This window comes from Anastrepha obliqua, chromosome 5 (genome assembly GCF_027943255.1).
Source record: "Anastrepha obliqua isolate idAnaObli1 chromosome 5, idAnaObli1_1.0, whole genome shotgun sequence".
Taxonomy (NCBI): Eukaryota; Metazoa; Arthropoda; class Insecta; order Diptera; family Tephritidae; genus Anastrepha; species Anastrepha obliqua.
In genome coordinates, this window is record NC_072896.1 from 48717530 (window position 1) to 48738959 (window position 21430).

Here is a 21430-nt window from a genome sequence, read left to right on the forward strand (position 1 = left end):
GTAAATGCATTTAAAAGCATATGTGTGTTTGTATGTCTACGGCTATCTTTGGGCTCTTAGAAAGTCTTCATCCGAATAAACGCTCGCTTTTCGCATTTTCCCCATATTGATAGCAAATAAACACAGTAAATAGTTATTAGTATGTATGAGAGTGTGAATATATGTGCTCATAAATGTGTGGCGTATGCTGTAGAAATGCTTATTTTTTGTTTTGCCAAGTTCAACTAACGCTTTATAGCAATAACAAGTATTTAATAGTATGTATTTTTGTGCAGAGCTTTTGCAAACCCCTCTAAAATAATAACACGCACGCACCCCTCTGTACATACACTCATTCGTTAAATTCAATTTACTATATAAATACCTATTTAACCACATACACGTGCATACATATGAGTACAACTAATATAATATAAGTATTGATACCTACATACATCCATACTGCCAGTGTATACGAGTATTAGATATGCCACACTGCACCTTGAGCAAATAACTATTTCGCGACGATGAACTCCACGATTATCAACCATTCTCTAATCTATACTCTTTGAGCATGTGCAGCAGCATTTGCCGTGCTTCTTTGCCGTCATCGCCGCCTTTCCTTGCGATCGCTTCAGCCATTCGCTTGCCATAGTGTCGTGGCGGCAACTGTGGCAACGGACAACTCATTCGATATAAATTTGAACAGGGATAATGCAACGTAAAATAGTGTAAACGTATTTGCAGCCAGCAGTAGTCGTTGTGCGCTGAAGTGCATTTGTGGTGCTACGCCGTTGGCGAAAACCCAGGGAGAACGCGGTGAGGGCACGATACCGGGCGATGACGATTTGTACGATTTTTCGTAGCCGCTGCCGACAGCGCCACCATTGCGGGTTGGTAGTTGTGTGTGAACTGCAAGAAAAGCAAAACAGCCAAAAATATTAAAAAAAATACTGACAATAAATGCAAGGGCAAGACACTGAGCACATATACGTACATGTTTGAGCGCAAATATACAAGAGAATAAATAGTTGAGGAAATGTGCGCTCCCCATCAACAACCAGATGCTTGTTTAGATACTCACAGTAGTCGTTAAAATTATTCGTGGAAAAAAGTTCCATGCCGATCTACTTTTCAATCTAAATTAAAATAAAATATTTCAAAGCCACGAATCATAAAATTACTTAACCCTCATCATCATTTCAAGGCCATTTTAAATAACAAGGAATCGAATTTAGTGTGTATTCTAGTGCAGAGGCATGAATTTCGCCCCGTTTCTGAAACGCTGTACAAAGGAAACAAAAAAAAAATTTACTATCTACATACTTTTTTATCATTTATTTATCGATTAATAATTATTACATTAAAAACTAACCCACAAATTAATATTACAAAATTATGCCTAGTAGAGACCTAAAAAAAGAGTGTGTCCTGGCATGCATAATTCTAACCCTCCTGGTGATCTGAAAACTAAAAATCAAACGGATTCTTAATTACTATAGATGTCGCTATCGAATGAGCCTTTTACAATAAAAAAAAATGTTTCATAATGTGGCTGCTGTTTGGAAAAAAAATTTTGCGATTGTTTTTTCAACAATTCCAATTCTTTTAAAATACTTATTTAGTATAAAGTAATATATAAAGTTGTAATTTCGAGCTATAGTTATCCGATGAAGGAACGTATAAGGAACATTCTCCGATCGGTCAATTAGAACTCGAGCTATCCTTACCGCCAGCTCGAAAAAAGTAGTTTGAGACGGAACCGATGACATATCACCAAAACGGCTATAACTCACGAAATAATAGGAATTAAAAAAATATCCTGTTAATGTCTAAACTTTGAAAATATACAAAAACAAAAACTTTCATTTTTTTATAATTCTACACTAAAATACCACCTTAAAGAGGTGTTTGAAAAAAGGAGGCTGAGGGGTAAAATCTATCTTCACTTACTCCCATGAAAGTCTCAAAACTGGACTTCTAAAGAAATATTCAAAAAATGGAATGAAAAAGGTCCATTTAGTATCCCTAATCTCACTATATCCTAGGCATTAACCTAAAAGTCAATTGTCAAAAATGTCTCAGTATTATGAGACACTTCAACCCAGAAGGTACATACCAAATGTATGTATGTAGAGATGTCTCTTAGTTTTAGAATTAGACAAATGAAGGTCAAAATTTATGATCAATTTATGATCATTATATTATTTTTCTAAGTTTTGTCCATAAGGAAATTCGAAATCCAAAATATGAACTGCTACAATTCATATTGCAGGGCAAGATTGAAGAAAGAAATATCAGGCGTAAGCAGCTTTCTTGGTTGAGGATAATAAGGGAGTGAACCGCTGCACAACCTGTGGGTCACCTCTTAGATGTAGCTTTTCAATATAGTTCAAAATTTGTTATAGAAAACTTAATAATGTATTTTTTTTAAATTGTATAATTGCTTACATTCAAATACGAATAGCAAATAAAGTAGAAGAAGTCTAAACATGTGGTTTGAGTGCATCAACTGCTTCTTCCGCATATCGAAAAACGTTGACTTCATAATTTATTTTTGACTTGCGGGAATAAGAAAAACATGCCTCCATAATTTTGAAACTAGCCTAAGTCATAACGAATGCTCTACATTTTTTAAGATGGGTGGAAACCTCAAACACAGTCGGTACAAAATGAAAACAAAATGGTAAAATCAACGCGGCCAAAATTCTATAGCCTAGTCTGCATATTGGAATTTTACTTACTAGGATGTGTGGAACTTTGATGAAAATTAGTTTAATTTTTTTGTTTTCAAATTTGCACAAAGTTTAAAACTTGGACTTATGTAGGTTTTTTTTAGTAGATTGAACTATGTATATTACCATAAATAAATTACTAAAATTAAGTAAGGCATAAATAAATTATCACAACTTGGCGAAACGTTCCTGAGCTATGTTAGTGTAATTACTGTTTACCTCCTTTTGTCGAGCGATTTCAAATTGAGCAGCGCTAAAAGTGAACGATACGAAGGAATTGCGCGCGAGAAACCCAATGTGGAACTGGTGAACAAAAGAGATATAAAGCAGTTTTATGGTGTACGGATCGGAAAATGCAATGCTATTACACAGCACAAAATCAAGCATAGCGTAGCCGACAAAATTAATATCACTGATGAATGAAAATTTAATATAAAGAATAACGCCGACATACTTAAATTCCTGAAGGGATTGCAAGTCACCTTTAGAGAAGTTGTACTGGGTTTTTAATATAAGAAACACGGACCCAGTTTTGAATATTTAATGAAAAATGTGATCTCGAGTACCAAGAATTGCTTCAATTCATCAATTCGATATTTTGAATGCATAAAAATTCTCTCCTCCGAGCAGATGTGTGAAAGCTTGCATTGTCGAGCTTAAGGACGATTTGTTTGCTGTGAGTGGTTTCCCTTATTTCTCTGATAAATATTACAATATAAGCCCCGAACGAGTAGGAGTGTCCTACAATTTGGATGTGCGTAGGTTGGAATCTCCGTGCATTCAACTCCAAATAATAGAAAATGTTTTTTCTAACAGTGGTCGCCCTTCGGTAGCCAATGACAAACCTTCGAGTGTATTTCTGCCAAGAAAAAGCTCCTCATAAAAAATCATCTGCCGTTCGGAGGCGACACAATATTTTAAGTTCCTCCATTTCTGGAAAAACATCAAGACGCACACTATAAATAGGAGGAAGAGCTGGGTCAAATATCCAAAAACAGGTGTAATGGCTTGCTATATCTCTAGGTCGGCATTGAAAATGCCATATAATGGCAATTTTCAAAAAAGGAAAAATCTTGTATAAAGTAAAACTAAACATATTTGGTACAAATTATAAATCCAAAAAATAAATACAATGGAAGTCAATTTTGTTAAAAATGATGAGCGGTGCCACGCCCACTTTCGCATAAATGCGTGTGTTCCGCAAACTTAACAAAAACATATTATAAGAAGGGCGTAATTTTGATGAAGATCCAGAAAACATAATTAACATAATCAACACATCTATTGTTGTAGTATATGATTCTAAGGTCGACTACCATAGTTGCAACTATTAGACTCGGAAAAATTAAGGAAGCCTAAATACAAAGCGAATAAAGGATCACAATTCTCATCCGAGGCTTTCTTGTTGTTTTTATTGCGACAGGATTTTCACGTATCGGATCCCAAACCCAGCACAAAACCAGATATCTTGATATGCCACGCCTTCTCACACTAGCTCGCTCCCAAACGGGGTTTCGGAAGCTACCTAGTGCATACTTGGACGAAGCCCGGAAGTTGTGAGATGCTTGGAACATTTACAGAAGAATCATCCTGGGCACTCCCAAATGAATGGAAATCAAGGACTTTTCCCACTTGCGTGGACTTCTACACACGGAACCATCCTCCAGGCTTGAAATCCAACATAGAATCTCTCTTGCCAACAAGTCCTACTTTGGGCTAAGTAGGCAATTGAGTAGGAAAGTCTTCTCTTGACGAACAAAACTAAAACTTCCTTGGAGTGTTTGAGAGAAATATTCTGCAAAAGGTATTGGACATATGCACGTTAGCAAAGGAAAGTATCGCAGGTGATGGAACGATGAGCTGTATGAGCTTTACGACGACATAGACATAGCGCAGCGAATAAAGATCCAGCGGCTACGTTGGCTGGGTATAGTTCAAAATTTGTTATAGAAAACTTAATAATGTATTTTTTTTAAATTGTATAATTGCTTACATTCAAATACGAATAGCAAATAAAGTAGAAGAAGTCTAAACATGTGGTTTGAGTGCATCAACTGCTTCTTCCGCATATCGAAAAACGTTGACTTCATAATTTATTTTTGACTTGCGGGAATAAGAAAAACATGCCTCCATAATTTTGAAACTAGCCTAAGTCATAACGAATGCTCTACATTTTTTAAGATGGGTGGAAACCTCAAACACAGTCGGTACAAAATGAAAACAAAATGGTAAAATCAACGCGGCCAAAATTCTATAGCCTAGTCTGCATATTGGAATTTTACTTACTAGGATGTGTGGAACTTTGATGAAAATTAGTTTAATTTTTTTGTTTTCAAATTTGCACAAAGTTTAAAACTTGGACTTATGTAGGTTTTTTTTAGTAGATTGAACTATGTATATTACCATAAATAAATTACTAAAATTAAGTAAGGCATAAATAAATTATCACAACTTGGCGAAACGTTCCTGAGCTATGTTAGTGTAATTACTGTTTACCTCCTTTTGTCGAGCGATTTCAAATTGAGCAGCGCTAAAAGTGAACGATACGAAGGAATTGCGCGCGAGAAACCCAATGTGGAACTGGTGAACAAAAGAGATATAAAGCAGTTTTATGGTGTACGGATCGGAAAATGCAATGCTATTACACAGCACAAAATCAAGCATAGCGTAGCCGACAAAATTAATATCACTGATGAATGAAAATTTAATATAAAGAATAACGCCGACATACTTAAATTCCTGAAGGGATTGCAAGTCACCTTTAGAGAAGTTGTACTGGGTTTTTAATATAAGAAACACGGACCCAGTTTTGAATATTTAATGAAAAATGTGATCTCGAGTACCAAGAATTGCTTCAATTCATCAATTCGATATTTTGAATGCATAAAAATTCTCTCCTCCGAGCAGATGTGTGAAAGCTTGCATTGTCGAGCTTAAGGACGATTTGTTTGCTGTGAGTGGTTTCCCTTATTTCTCTGATAAATATTACAATATAAGCCCCGAACGAGTAGGAGTGTCCTACAATTTGGATGTGCGTAGGTTGGAATCTCCGTGCATTCAACTCCAAATAATAGAAAATGTTTTTTCTAACAGTGGTCGCCCTTCGGTAGCCAATGACAAACCTTCGAGTGTATTTCTGCCAAGAAAAAGCTCCTCATAAAAAATCATCTGCCGTTCGGAGGCGACACAATATTTTAAGTTCCTCCATTTCTGGAAAAACATCAAGACGCACACTATAAATAGGAGGAAGAGCTGGGTCAAATATCCAAAAACAGGTGTAATGGCTTGCTATATCTCTAGGTCGGCATTGAAAATGCCATATAATGGCAATTTTCAAAAAAGGAAAAATCTTGTATAAAGTAAAACTAAACATATTTGGTACAAATTATAAATCCAAAAAATAAATACAATGGAAGTCAATTTTGTTAAAAATGATGAGCGGTGCCACGCCCACTTTCGCATAAATGCGTGTGTTCCGCAAACTTAACAAAAACATATTATAAGAAGGGCGTAATTTTGATGAAGATCCAGAAAACATAATTAACATAATCAACACATCTATTGTTGTAGTATATGATTCTAAGGTCGACTACCATAGTTGCAACTATTAGACTCGGAAAAATTAAGGAAGCCTAAATACAAAGCGAATAAAGGATCACAATTCTCATCCGAGGCTTTCTTGTTGTTTTTATTGCGACAGGATTTTCACGTATCGGATCCCAAACCCAGCACAAAACCAGATATCTTGATATGCCACGCCTTCTCACACTAGCTCGCTCCCAAACGGGGTTTCGGAAGCTACCTAGTGCATACTTGGACGAAGCCCGGAAGTTGTGAGATGCTTGGAACATTTACAGAAGAATCGTCCTGGGCACTCCCAAATGAATGGAAATCAAGGACTTTTCCCACTTGCGTGGACTTCTACACACGGAACCATCCTCCAGGCTTGAAATCCAACATAGAATCTCTCTTGCCAACAAGTCCTACTTTGGGCTAAGTAGGCAATTGAGTAGGAAAGTCTTCTCTTGACGAACAAAACTAAAACTTCCTTGGAGTGTTTGAGAGAAATATTCTGCAAAAGGTATTGGACATATGCACGTTAGCAAAGGAAAGTATCGCAGGTGATGGAACGATGAGCTGTATGAGCTTTACGACGACATAGACATAGCGCAGCGAATAAAGATCCAGCGGCTACGTTGGCTGGGTCATGTCATCCGAATGGATACAAACGCTCCGGCTCTGAAAGCATTCGATGCGGTACCAGCTGGTGGTAGCAGAGGAAGAGGGCGGCCTCCACTGCGTTGGAAAGATCAGGTGGAGAAGGACTTGGCTTCACTTGGTGTGTCCAACTGGCGCCGGTTGACGCAAGAAAGAAACGACTGGCGCGCTTTGTTAAACTCGGCCAAAATCGCTTAAGCGGTTATCGCGCCAATCAATAAGAAGAAAAGGATCACAGAGAAGATTTAATGCGGATGTCCTGAAACAAGTAATACCTGACGTGGATGGCGAAATGAGACAGCATTTAAAAACAAGCGTGGTGGAAAATAATAAGGAATAAAGTTCGTTATATCGAGAATTAATTATAATGAATAAAAAGTTTTAATTGTTAAGTTTTTTTATTTTAGTAATGAATTTAAGTTTTTTTCTTTTTTTATAAAATTTTATCTTCCACTAATTAGAACATAAATCCGCCTGGGAACTATTTATTCAGTTTAAGTGTTATGTCTTTTTGTTTTAAATAATTTGCAGAATAGTTGTTTTTTGTTGTTGTAATAATTTGAAATAGGAAATACTTGGTGAAAATCGCGAATGGCAATTTTTTTCGAGCTGTCTTTTTAAGCTGTAAGGTTTTCGCACAAAGTTTATTGATGATTTTTATTAATTGGCACACCCTTTAATAAAAATAGAAAAAAAAAAATCGGATTTTTTAACAAAAAATTAAAAAAAGAAATGGATGTACATACAAAAAAGAAAATACTATAGTTTTTTACAAAATCTTTAAAATGATAAACCCCGAAAGAAGTTAAGTTAATCACAAAGTACTTAGATAATAACGTCCTAGAGTATCTATTGCGACTTTTCCGGTACAAGGTTTTAAGGACTATGAATAAGTTCGTGCGGTTTTTTTTCGAAATTTGAAACTTTATTGACGTAAAATGGTTACAAATTTAATATTCAAAGTATTGTCCATCGCTTACTACTACTTTTTCCCATCTTTCTGGCAATTCACGGATTCCCTTTGTGAAAAATTCGGTCGGTTTTGCCGCAATCCACGAATCGATCCATTTCTTGATTTCATCGTAATTACGGAAGTGCTGGTCAGCCAGGCCATGTTGCATCGATCGGAAGAGATAGTAATCGGATGGCGCAAGGTCTGGACTATACGGCGGGTGGGGTAGGACATCCCTTTGAGCGTTTCTAAGTATGTTTTGACCACTTGTGCAACATGTGGCCGAGCATTGTCATGTTGCAAAATAACTTTGTCGTGTCTATCGGCGTATTGCGGCCGTTTTTCTCGCAGTGCTCGGCTCAAACGCATCAATTGTCATCGGTAGACATCCCCCGTAATCGTTTCATTCGGTTTCAGTAGCTCATAATACACAACACCCAGCTGGTCCCACCAGATACACAGCATAACCTTCAGGCCATGAATATTCTGCGCCGACGTCGATGTTGAAGCATGGCCAGGGTATCCATACGTTGCCCGACGTTTTGGATTGTCGTAATGGACCCACTTTTCATCGCCAGTCACAATTCGATGCAAAAAACCCTTTCTTTTGTGCCGTTGAAGCAGTTGTTCGCATGCCATAAAACGGCGTTCAACGTCTCTTGGCTTCAATTCATACGGCACCCAATGGCCTACCTTTCGGATCATTCCCATGGCTTTTAAACGTTTGGAAATGGTTGATTGATCAACTCCCAAAGTTTTTGCAACCTCTTCTTGCGTTTGAGCCGGATCTTGATCGAGCAATTCCTCCAATTCGGTATCCATGAACTTTGGCGGCGCACCCTCGCGTTCTTCGTCTTCCAAGCCAAAATCACCACTTTTAAAGCGTGCAAACCACTTCTGGCACGTTCGCTCAGCTAGAGCATGCTCACCATAAACTTCCACCAAGATACGATGACTTTCGGCTGCTTTTTTCTTCATATTAAAATAATGAAGAAGAATTCCCCGCAAAAACACATTATTTGGCACGAAATTCGACATTTTCAAGTGTGGTAAAAATATTGTTGTTTACGCTTCAAATAAAAAACTTATACTGACGTTTGCGCCTTACGACAGTAGCTCTCCAATGAATGTTTGGAAATGTGGATGGATGGAATAATAATCAAGTTACGCTATCTGTTGTAAAACCGCACGAACTTATTCATAGTCCTATTAATAGTAACAACAAAAAAAAAATTGCCATGTGAAGACAGCACAGAAATTAAACAAATTATATCAGTTTGTGTTGCGATAGGAAGTTTTAGTGTAAATTTCTCTAAAAACGTTTATGTAGTAAAGTTTTTTGTGTTTATTGCTCTTACTCGCAGTATTGCCTTTGTTTTGGTTTCTTTTTGCGAACTTAGTTAAAATCGCTGTTTTTCCGCATTGTACGCTTTTTATTTACTATTCGCAAAGCAGAATGTGCCGCCGTTGCAGCAGTCAATTCCGCGACTATCTACTTATACTTCCGCATATATAAATATATAAGTGTACATATGTACGACTGGCAGTACAAGTCCGGCTTGTTCGTTGAATGCATTTTTTGTTTTACAACTGCAGCTGTATGGACAATGTTGCAATTTTTATTGTGCACTCGGAGAAGCAGCTGGACACATTTTGGTTTTTTTGTTGTTTGCAACTTTTTCGATTTGATTTCGCGATAGAAAAACTGAAATTTCTTTCAGTAAAATTTTGCCTTGTGTTTGCTATTTTATTTTCATTTTATATTCTTTTGACAAATTCGCATTACCAATATGGGGATTACAATGTAATTAATTAAAGCGATGAGCTACACTAAATCTCTCAGAGTCTGGTTATTTCGCTTGAACAGCAGCCAAGTACACAAGTCGAGGAAGTTATAATTAAGTGATACATTCTAAGGGGAAATGTAACTAAACCTATGCACTTACAAATTGTATCGTTTTTTATGCGTTTTCGTTAATTACTTTTACGCACAGTGACTTTAAGTAATCAATTTTAACGGAACGCATCCAGCACCTATCTTCTTTTAATTTACACCGAGAACAATTTTCGTTTTATTGCAGTTTTTAGCACCTAAAATGTTTGCGTTCTAATTAAAATTTTCTCAAAAGCCGATAAGTTGAAATAATTTTAAGCGAAGCAAATAACCAATAAATAAAACAAAATAGCAGGGGAAAGCGCCATTGTGTGTTTAAGCGAGTTGTGCTAAATTTCCTATTTGTTTGAGTCCTTTTACACACTTTGTGCCTTGTCGGTGAAAACTAAAATATAAAATAAATAATTGGTGCTTTCATGCGTTGTTCGGCCGAACTCCTCATCCTATTTGCGGAGTTCCTCTTGATGTTTTCACAAACGGCAGATATTTTTTATAAGGATATTTTTCATGGCAGAAATTAACTTGCAGGGGGGACCGTTATTAGAAAGAACTTTTTCTTTCATTTTGAAGTTTTCTTGCACGGAGATACGAACTTAGCACTTCCGAATGGTAGTCTCGCACCAACGCACTCGGTTACGGAGACCGCTTTTGAGCTTTTTGACTTACATCTCCAATTATTCTTACCTGGCATTTAAGTTTCTTGATTTTCAGATTTTACTTGCGATAACTTTTTTGGAGGATGGTTCCATGTGTAGAAGTCCACGCAAGTGGGGAAAGTTACTGCTCGCCATTCACTTGGGAGTGGCCAGGACGATTCTTCTACATATGGTTCAAGCAGCTCACAACGTCCGGGATTAGCCCACGTATCCTCTAGGTAGCTTCCGAACACCCGTTCGGGAGTGAGCTGATGTGAGAAGGCGAAGCATTCCAGGATAGCTGGTTGTGCGCTGGGTTTGGGACCCGCCACTTAAAACCCCCACGCCCCGACGGAAGAGAAGGACGATGCGACCAAAGATTCCTTCTATGAGCGCTTGGAACGTTCCCATGAGCGTTGCCCCCGCCACGACATAAAACTCGTGCTTGGCGACTTCAACGCCAGGATGGGCAAGGAGGGAATTTTTGGCCCCACAGTCGGAAAATTCAGCCTGCACAACGAAACATCCGGTAACGGACAGAGGCTGATCTACTTCGCCCGAAACATGGTAGTCTGCAGCACCAGACTTGATGTGTCCAATTGGCGCTTTGTTAAGCTCGGCCAAAATCGCGTAAGCGGTTATCGCGCCAATTAAGAAGAAGAGAATTTTTTTGGAGTTTCATTCAAGAAAAATTATCTGAAGAAAAGGTTTAAAAACTTTACCATTGCAAGGAGAAAAGCTGCACGCTTCTAAACAGCTTTGTAGGAGAGAAAGAAACTGGAAGGAGATTTGTACCATGGGGAAAATATTTTTAAGTGATATAAGAAAAAACCAATATAGTCTACGCTCATGTTTGTGGATTGAACGAGTGTGGGAAAATGTGTGAAATGAGTGAGAAGAATTTTGCTGACAAGTACCAGGTGGCATGGCAGCAGAAGGTACGCGCAGAATTTTGTTTTCTACCATAGCTGATGGCTAAACCTGATAAGCTATATAATTAGTCTGAGCGTACGTGCCTTTCTTTGCGCTATACCAAACGAATATGTTTACTCCTCTTTCACATTTGTGATGACCAAAAAGTTCCCGGAATATATTCAGAAATTTCCCTTTTATTTATTCATTAAAAGTGAAAGTACTCCCCGTCAACTGCAACGCACTTCTGCTAGCATTTGATCCAGCTCGCGAAATATTTCTAGAACTCTATGTTCGGCATGTGCATCAGAGCCGTCCCAAATTTTTTCATTACTTCCATTCGGCTGTTTAAATGCTGCAGTAGTTTTTTGATTCGATCAAAAAGAAAAAAAAAATCGCAGGAAGCCATATCAAGTGAATTCGTTGGCTGTTCGATGGTATTTGTTGCGTTTTTGGTCAACAATTTCCGGATAATGATTGCACTCTGCGACGTTGCGTTATCATGGTGCAAAATCCACGAGTTGTTTTCTCCCAAACACTTTCTTCAATTCCAGGTGAACTGCTTCACAAAAACATCCCATAACGCCGAACTGTTTGACCTTCTGGCAAATATTTGCGGTGTAATCTGTAAAATCGTGAGCAACACTTTATTTTCTTGGCTTATGCGAAGCACTGCACTCACTCGCGTAATGTCTGGATTGCGTGCCGTACTCAAAAACCAACGTCTCTTTTTTAGTAATGATGCGTTTGGTGAATGTTGGGTCGGACTCAGCCTTGGAAATCCTGCCCTTTTTTATATGCGTTCAGGTCCTTTGTGCCAGTTTTGCAGGAACACAGCGAAAACCTAATCATCAACTACACTGTTATGAAGGGACTCATTAGCAACCTCACGTTTAACCTCATGGTTAATTTGCAGTTATTGATTAACTTTTCTTTCACTTTATTTATATTTTCATCAGTTTTCGATGTCGATGGCCTGCTAATAGGTTCATCATCCGTGTTCTTAGCTTAATTGGCATGTCCCGATGTGTAAATAAAGTTTACTAAGCTGCATCAAGGCCGTTCTATGAATTTCCGTTCTACTATTTTCTCATAGTCCCATTGGTAGTTTAGCCATACTCCTAGATATTCGACGTTCTCGTTCTATTGTTTTATTTCCAATGCTTAGCCTCGCATTTGAGTAGTCTACGCCGCTTTTACTTACAATAATAAATTTCGCTTTATCGATACTAATATTTAGCCTTTGCGGTGATTTCCATTTTGTTAATAATTTTTAGGAGATCGTGCAAATTATTTGCCATTATTGTTGTTGGTCTGAGGGCGAAATATTTGAAGGCTAAATATAACTTCTATTGTTCATAGAGATTTTTTAAAACCAAATTGTGTTGTTCCACCTGCGGTCTCACATTCTTTAAATATTGTATTATAAATAATTTTCATGTAAATTTTTAGTGTCTGGCTTTTAAGATTTATACCCAATAGTGTCAACATTGTTTTGCAGCGGTCTATTTTGTTTGTTTCCTCTTCTTCTCTCTGCTTAATTGGCGCGATAACCGCTTTCGCGATTTTGGCCGAGTTTAACAAAGCACGCCAGTCGTTTCTTTCTCGTGCTAACCGGCGCCAATTGTACACACCAAATGCACAAGCCAAGTCCTTCTCCACCTGATCTTTCTAACGCAGAGGAGGCCTTCCTCTTCCTCGACTACCACCAGCTCGTACCGCATCGAATACTTTCAGAGCCGGAGCGTTTGTATCCATTCGAACGACGTGACCCAGCCAACGTAGCCGCTGGATCTTTATTCGCTGCGCTATGTCTATGTCGTCGTAAAGCTCATACAGCTCATCGTTCCATCGTCTGCAATATTCGCCGTTGCCAACGTGCAAAGGTGCAAAACTCTTGCGTAGAATCTTTCTCTCAAACACTCCAAGCGTCGTTTCATCGGATGTTGTCATCGTCCACGCTTCTGCGCCATACGTTAGGACGGGCATGATGAGAGTCTTGTAGAGTGTTAGTTTTGTTCGTCGAGAGAGGATTTTACTACTCAATTGTTTGTATCCTCACTCACTGGTAAATTGTGGGTGTAGAGCAAGTATAGGATTAGACCTATTATATTGCCCAGACGTACACCAGCTAAACTTTCACAGAGCTCAGAGTGTTTTTCGTTTTTCTTAACAAAGAAATGTCGGTCTTTGGAGTAGGAGTAAAAGTGTAACAATTTATGGGTAGATCGTCTTTGATTTTGCATAGCAAAACGTTATGCCAAACGCGGTCAAAGGCTTGGGATATATCAAGAAAAGCGGCCGTGCAATACTTCTTCTGCTCAAAAGCTTTGTAAATTCTAACTATTTACGAGTCTGCGTGCCTGTTCGATGGTACCGTGTGTTTTTCTGAAGCCGAATTGGTGATTTGGTATTAGTTTTCGGATTTGAATTATGCACATCATTTTTTTGAGAAAAAGGGATTCCATAAAATTAGAGGCAGTAGGCAATAAGCTGATGGCGCGAAAAGATTCCACTTTCTCGGGAATTTTTCCGGGTTTTGGGATAATTTTTATTTGTGCGACTTTCCATTGGGGGAGAACAAAGCCAGTTTATATGAAACCATTGTTTATATATGTGAGAAAAGAGATTCCTTCATCTGGTAGTTGTTTAAGTACTTCCCCTGTGATGGGATAATATCCGGGAGCTTTCCTTGCTTTAAGATTTTTTTTGCCGCTTTTACTGCTTTCTACGAAAATATATTTTTATGGGCGTGTCTATTTGGTGAATGAGTTGCAGGGCGTCTTTGACTTTCTGAGCGGAGCTTCTTCATGGGGTGTAAAAACTCCGGATAAGTGGCGAGCAAATGTGTGAGCTTTTTCATGATCTGAGGTAGTTCTGAAGTTATGTGTTCTGTTCTTTTTTGAGAATACCTTTGAGCTCTTGGGTAAGCAAGTTTAATGTTCTTTTGTCTTCAGGATGTCTACTTCCTTGCCACGTTTTTCTTGCCTGACCTTTTGGCCCACTCGCGGACAATGGCTATGTTTCAACACCTCGAGATTGATTAATCCTTTAGTTTGAACTTTGCTCTCCAATATGGCCTAAAGAGAATAATCCACCTAATTCGCGTCTGTTGAATTTGAGAGCCATTGTGTGGACGTTATGAAGTTCGGAACGTTGTTTTTTAGCCATTCTTGGTTCACTCGAGCTTTGTGAGCCGGTACCGAGTGCTGTTAAAATGTCCATGATCTATGTTATCACCGAAATATTTGTCTGCCCACGACTGCAAAGCAACGTCCAGAATGCTTTTCCGATAATATTTCGCATTTAACTTGACGTCAGACTCGATGAAAACGATTGGAGAGTGCCCATCTGCGGTTATAGTGGTCCAAACCTTTGGCGGGTACGGCCTCCTGGTGGCCAATCGATGACTCAAATTCTCGTATGAGCGGTTTGTCAAATAAGCCCAATCGTTTTGAGAGTTTAAGAATTACTTATTTTAAATTTTTTCTCGTCAGAAAACAAAATGTTGGGGAGTTGACTGCTTTCGGCAAAGCGAATCAACTCTTTCGCTTTCAAGTCTGACTTGTTGCTGCTTTGGTATGAGTATACGCCTTTCGGATCGTGTAAGGCCTGACTTTGTGATCATTTATCACTCCACGGTGGATGCTATAGTCAGATATTTTCAGTTCTTTCGCTATTTGATTGGCACTTCGTCGGATATTCTGCTTAAGTCACTTCTTCACTTTTTGAACCATTTCTCGTGACGTTGCAGTCTTATGATGATCACCTCCATGACGTTCCGCCATGCTACCAGTATCATTGTTGGTTACGTTAAGGCGCTCGACCTCACGAAAAATCGCTGGTTGTGATTTTCCAGCCAAATATAATGTAACCGCACTATTAGGTTTGAAATCCATTACATTTTACTCTCGTTTACTCTCGCCAAAATGCAATACTCTGGACTGTCATTTAGCCAACTAACAGACAGCTGATGCCCGTGCATCCGCTGCGCGAGCGGTCTGAAGTTATTTACACTTCGAGTGCCAGATCCTGTAGTAAGTGTTTCCCATTCCAAAGAAGAATATTCATGGGCTTGAGAGAGTCATATAATGCATTAATTGCAGTGTGTTTTTCCAAGTGACAACTATCATGCAACTTCTCCAATCGTTCGATATCATCAAATTGTACTTTCATACGTTGGTTCCTGGCGTCTCTTGTCTTGTCTCTGATTTTTTTGTTCCTTTGATTTTTTAGAGAATATCGGTTTTTTGGCTTCCAAATGCGACGAAAAATTCAAAAATCGAAAATCGTCCCAAAAACACGTTGCAAAATACCACTCTTAACACATACATTTTGATTATCATGTTTCAGATGATTCTGTTGCAAGTTGCGATGTCCGCTAAAATAATTTTTTTCGAAGCGCCACTTTTTAATATTTGGAATGAAATTGGAGGTTGGTATCAAAGAAAAAAATATTAAAATAAATGATTAAAATTCTTAACACATTCCATTTTTTCACCGAACTAATTTTTGACTACTTTATTTACAAGAAGAAAAGCGGTTTAGTTGGGAAAGGAAGGGAGTGCACCAGTGAGGAATATTGGCAATGCCTTCACCAATTTCGAAATCTTCCTCGAACCACCTCTTTTTTGCATTTGTATGCCGGCTGCTTTATAAACAACAAATGTGGCAGGTGTGCCAAAAATAATGATGGTAGTGATTGTAGAAGTACTTCATAAATTCGATACATACACATACAAGCACATATTTCTTATTTATATATTTACTTATATGTATGTTTCCTCCTCTGACCAATATTCGACACACCGATTTACAAAGTTGTATTTCCCCAGATAAATTAAGGAATTACCGGCTCTCACACAACATACTGACAAGTTGCGCAAAGGCAAGCTGCAACTAAAAGTACGAGTATGCCCACATAGTCCTTGGTAACATTTGGAAATATTGCTTTACCCATGTTACTGTTCGTTGAACTTATTCCCTGAAATAGTCACATGGCTAACCGGTTTTTGAGCTTTGCACTCGAACACATTGAGAATTGAAACTGACTGCTGGAAAATTAACTTCATGTGGGCGCTGAAGTGCATAAGAAGTAAAGATGCTACGCTCGCAACGCTTTTACTGTGTTGCCGTACAAATGCCACTTGGTAGCAAGACCGTGGGGATGTTAGATGTTAGATGCCAATGATGTTGCTCGGGTTGTTTTTCACACCCAAACGAACGACTTTTGTTGGTGAGGTTAATGTTGCTCTTGTATTGTGGTGTGTCAAAATGCCGAATGGACCGTATGAATGCAGCGTGCAGTCGGTTAGAAAGTCAGCCCCCAAAGCAATGTGGCTGAGCGACGGTGCAACGAAGCATTCAGCCACCAAATTACGTCAATGACGTCGTCGAGTGTAGCATACAACGTCATTCGGTTGCATAAAATACAGTACATAACTAAGAAGATTTGCAGGCATCTTTGAGACTTCGAGCAGGTATGGAATGTAAGGATTCACTGCAATTCGCTGAGTTCAAATACCTGTGCATGTTGTATGTAGCTGTTAAAATATGACTTACTACACACACACATGCACATATATGTATATACCATACATTAAATAAGTATGTATATATAAACGTACATTTAACTTTGTGTGCATTTTAGCTGTGTGATGCTTGACTTGTCGCTTGCCTCTCTGCTGCTTTCTTGTTTACTCGGCCACTTACCATCAGCACCAATACCAGCAGCCTCCACCCTGAGGTATTCCCGTTTTACAACAAATTATAATTTTTTTTACTTACCTTCCGCTCCGTTTGTCAAGCCGTTGATGTTGCTGTTGCTCAGGGCAACGCCTGCAGCATCGCCCAACGCCCCATTGCCGCTAACGGCACTACCGCCGCCAAAAACGGCACCACCTGTGCCGCCCAGACCGACGTATATGTCATTTTCCTGCATTTGATTTGTGGTTTGATGTGTCTCCTTCGCGCGCACCACTTCGTTGAGTCCTTTGTTCTGATGGTTGGTTGGCGGTTTGCGGCGGGGTTTCGGTGTGGTATGCACGTACGGTGTTGGCGTCGTTGTCGGCTTGGGCGGCAATCGCAGTTCTGCAACAAATAGTATAAATTATAATTATTATTTTTTTTTCTACTTTAGTAATTCCGGTAATTTTTTTACTTCTTCTTAACACCTCGCTAATGTTCGACTAGACTGAAAGTAACTTTTTGTATTTATAAGTACAATCAAAACTGATTCATATTTTGAAGAAAAAGAAGAAAGAATTGGGAATCTAGAAGAAAACTACTTGCGAGTTGAATTTGCCAGGTAAGTTACGATCAGACATATTTTTCTTGAAAAGAGTGCGTTAGTATGCAGTGTTCGACTAGTCAGCTGCACCTTTTGGAAATTTACATATAAACAAATTGGAGAAAGATGGAATAGGAACGTGATCGAAATGGAATTGCATATGATCGTAATGTGCCTCTACTTGGCATGTAGTTAGTTGTGTGGCGTTATGCCGTTTTTCATCCGATTCCAATATTTAGAGCAACTCTTGAGCATGCGATATCGGAATATTTTAATTACTTATGATCACGGTATCCCGGTGATGCCCTATGTCCCACGAGGGATTGACAACTGGAAGAAGAAGAGACGGTATCCCCGGCATGGATATGCAAATATTATAAATTCAGTAAAAACTCAATAGGCTTAATGCGTTTTTTTAAAGAACCCAACGAATGTAATAAAATTAGAAAACTCTGCTAAAATCTAGTAAAAAAAGTACTGATTCCGGACCAATTTTTTTTAATCCGTGCACATTTCGCAAAAATTTCATCTGGGCTGTTTGTAAGGCTTAGATAGAGCCGGACGGGCGAAATTTCGTCTTAGAAAATAAAAAGGTTGGCGTGCTTTTATGCGACCTCAACAGTTTTCTTTGTCAGATATACATTCTGTCAAAAAAGTACCGGGAATTGTTCAATAAAACTCAAAATAATTGTTTAATCATCTAAATTTATTTTGTCGCCTGGAAAATAGGCTCCGATCGAAGCAATACATATGAGTATTCAGTCATCGATTAGTCCAATCATCAAATCACCTTTTAAACGCGTTTGAAGAGATCTTCTTCAGCTCCTTCAGCGAATTCTCCTCAATAGCCTCTATCGACTCAAAGCGGCGACTACGGAGTGGCAATTTAAGTTTTGGGAAAAGGAGAAAGTCACAGGGGGCTAAGTCCGGTAAATCCGGTGGTTGTTCGATGATATTTGTCAAGTTTTTGGTCAAACAGTGTTCATAATATAAGCCTTGTGAGACGGTGCGTTATCATGGTGCAAGATCCATGAGTTTTCTTCCCAAAAATTGGGCTGTTTTTACGCACATTCTTTCTCAAACGTCGCATAACTTCCTAATAATAGTCTTTATTTACCATGGACTCATTTCAAACAAATTCCGAGTGGACAACACCATGATAATCAAAGAAAACGAGTAGCATGACTTTTACTTTTGACCGACTTTGACGTGGTTTTTTGTTTTTTGGGTTTTGGCTCATGTGGAAAGCGCCATTCAGTCGCCTGTTGACTGTTTTACTTGTCAACCTCATATACCCACATCTCATCACTTGTTATGATGCGCTGGATAAACGTTGGGTCCGAATGCACTCGCTTAAGCATATCTTCAGCCACGTTCTGCCGATGAACTGTTTGAAGGAAATTCAACTCCCTTGGAACGAGTCAGCAGCCCCGCGTCTTAACACCAATTGATGGTGTAAAATGTGACGAGTTGATTCGTGAGACACGCTAAGGTCACGAGCTACCTCTCTCAAACTTAAATAATGGTTTTCCAGCACCATTTCCTTGTCATTGTCCACGTTTTCATTCGTTGAATACGTTGATGGGCAACCAGATCGGGGAAATCTTCCACGACTTCTCGGCCCTCTGCAAAAGCCTTATACCTCTCGTAGACCTGGGGTTTTGATGAAGCAGAATCGCCATAGGCTCTCTGCAAATGTGTCAACGATTCGGCATACGAAATCCTGTTCAAACACACAAAATTTAAGACAACATCTTTGTTCGATATTTTTATCCATAGTGAAAATCGTAGAGCACACCTGCGGTTGACTGATGTAATTGTACCATCATTCAGGAAAAAAAATCAGATTTTTGTGTAACGCGCGCTTTTTAAATTAACAATTCCCGATATTTTTTTGTCAACTTGTATAAGTAAATGAGGTGGGGACAAACATGTGTACTAAGTTTTGGCTGCCTTTCGCTCCAGTTTACAAAATCGTAGGGTTCATAATTATTGTATTGTATCATGGCGGCCGCCGTAGCCGAATGGGTTGGTGCGCGACTACCATTCGGAATTCACAGAGAGAACGTCGGCTCGAATCTCGGTGAAAACATCAAAATTAAGAAAAAGATTTTTCTAATAGCGGTCGCCCCTCGGCAGGCAATGGCAAACCCCCTGCAGTGTATTTCTGCCATGAAAAAGCTCCTCATAAAAATATCTGCCGTTCGGAGTCGGCTTGAAACTGTAGGTCCCTGCATTTGTGGAACAACATCAAGACGCACACCACAAATAGGTGGAGGGAGCGACGCTTGGAGTGTGGAGAGTGGAGAAAGATTCTGCGCAAGAGTTTGGGACCTTTGCACGTTGGCAACGGCGAATATCGCAGGCGAGCGCTAATGTGCTTTAGTAATTCAGGTCAACATTTCATGAATGCCAAACTCTTCGCTAATGCTTTAAACTCTGGCCTAACCTATGCCTATAACGTTAATTAATTACTAAAAATTATGCTACCGAATTTTATAATGAAATATAAAATATTTTTTCAAAGGGTCCAAAAATTAGCTTCTAAACTAAAAGAATTTATATCACACCACCAGATGCAGTGAGTTACACTGATAAAACTGAAATAATTTACTATGTTTAGAGAAAATTTATAAATTAAGCATAGACTTTCAAAAATATATATTATATTTACTATTTACTACTACTTCTTATTTTCAGATGTTAGTAGTACAGTAGCATTTCTCCTGCACATTCTGCAGAACTTATAGTATGAACATTTTTTTTGTTTGTTGTTATTTTATATTAAAAGTATTATTATTACAATTGCAGTGAGAGTATAGGACTATAGATACATATGACCATCCACTGCGGTATTTCTTATCGCTTAACAAATACTTCGAAATATAATGAATCTAAGGAAAGTAATAATGTTTTTATTACTCTTTTTGGTCAGTGCTCCCTAAAGGCTAGAGTTGGGTAGTATCGGGCTCGATCGCTTGTCTTCGCTCCTTATACGGCAATTCTGTTTGTTGACATAGCCATTTAAACCGAAATGAGCTTCATCACTAAACTCAATTATTCGATAAAAATGTTCTTCTTCGGCCAGTGCTCTATGAACCTCGCTAACATATTTTTATGCCTTTTTTTAAATAAATTTAATTTCTATTCGTGATTACTTGGCAAAGTTTAAAGAACAAAAACGTCAACACAGTTTGCCATTCTCAGCTGCCAAACCATAGTTAGTATCGATATCGATAGTAATCATGCAGCTAAAAAAACATCCCATACATTTTAGAAAAGTGCAATAATAGTTTTTGTGTGGAACAGTTAGCGTTCCTTCATTGCAAAAGTGGCCAACTAGGTAAATGTGTGTGATCCGTGTGTCACATAGGCGGTACGATACGCTTTTTAGTACCTGCCACTGAAAACAAAGGATTGAATCGGGATGAGCTTATGGATTTATAGAGGAGGTGGATCTCCATCCATTTCTATTATTTCTGTGATTTTATCGACATTTTCGACGACGCACAGTGCGGCCGATTCCCGAAAAGCTGGCCAAAACTCAAAAAATTAAGTAATTGATTCAAAATTTCTTACTCGGGGGTTGTCGGGGTCGCTGATTACGAATTTGATCTTAAAATTTTGAAAATCCACCCCCTTCCACCCCTATTGGCCACCCCCTCACGTGAAATAGCCTATATTCAAGAACATAATCAAGATGCATGTAAATTTATTTGTTTTCGGGGTCGCAAGGTAGCAAGTGGTAGCAGCTGAATCTTGTTTTATTCAGTAACCATTACTTTTTTGAATAACCTTTAATAGGTTTCAAAGCAG

General features: G+C 38.6%; 1 protein-coding gene across 1 annotated transcript in view; it reads right to left on the reverse strand.

Annotated features, from left to right (window-relative positions):
- Positions 1-613: 613 nt before the first annotated feature.
- LOC129248732 (hemicentin-1) overlaps positions 614-21430 on the reverse strand; it is a 106550-nt gene continuing 85733 nt past the window's right edge. The window contains exons 9-10 of the mRNA XM_054888349.1: positions 17113-17415; positions 614-891 (exon numbers count right to left, since the gene is read on the reverse strand). Coding sequence (XP_054744324.1) covers positions 614-891; positions 17113-17415 — 581 coding nt within the window. The remainder of the gene's footprint in view (positions 892-17112; positions 17416-21430) is intronic.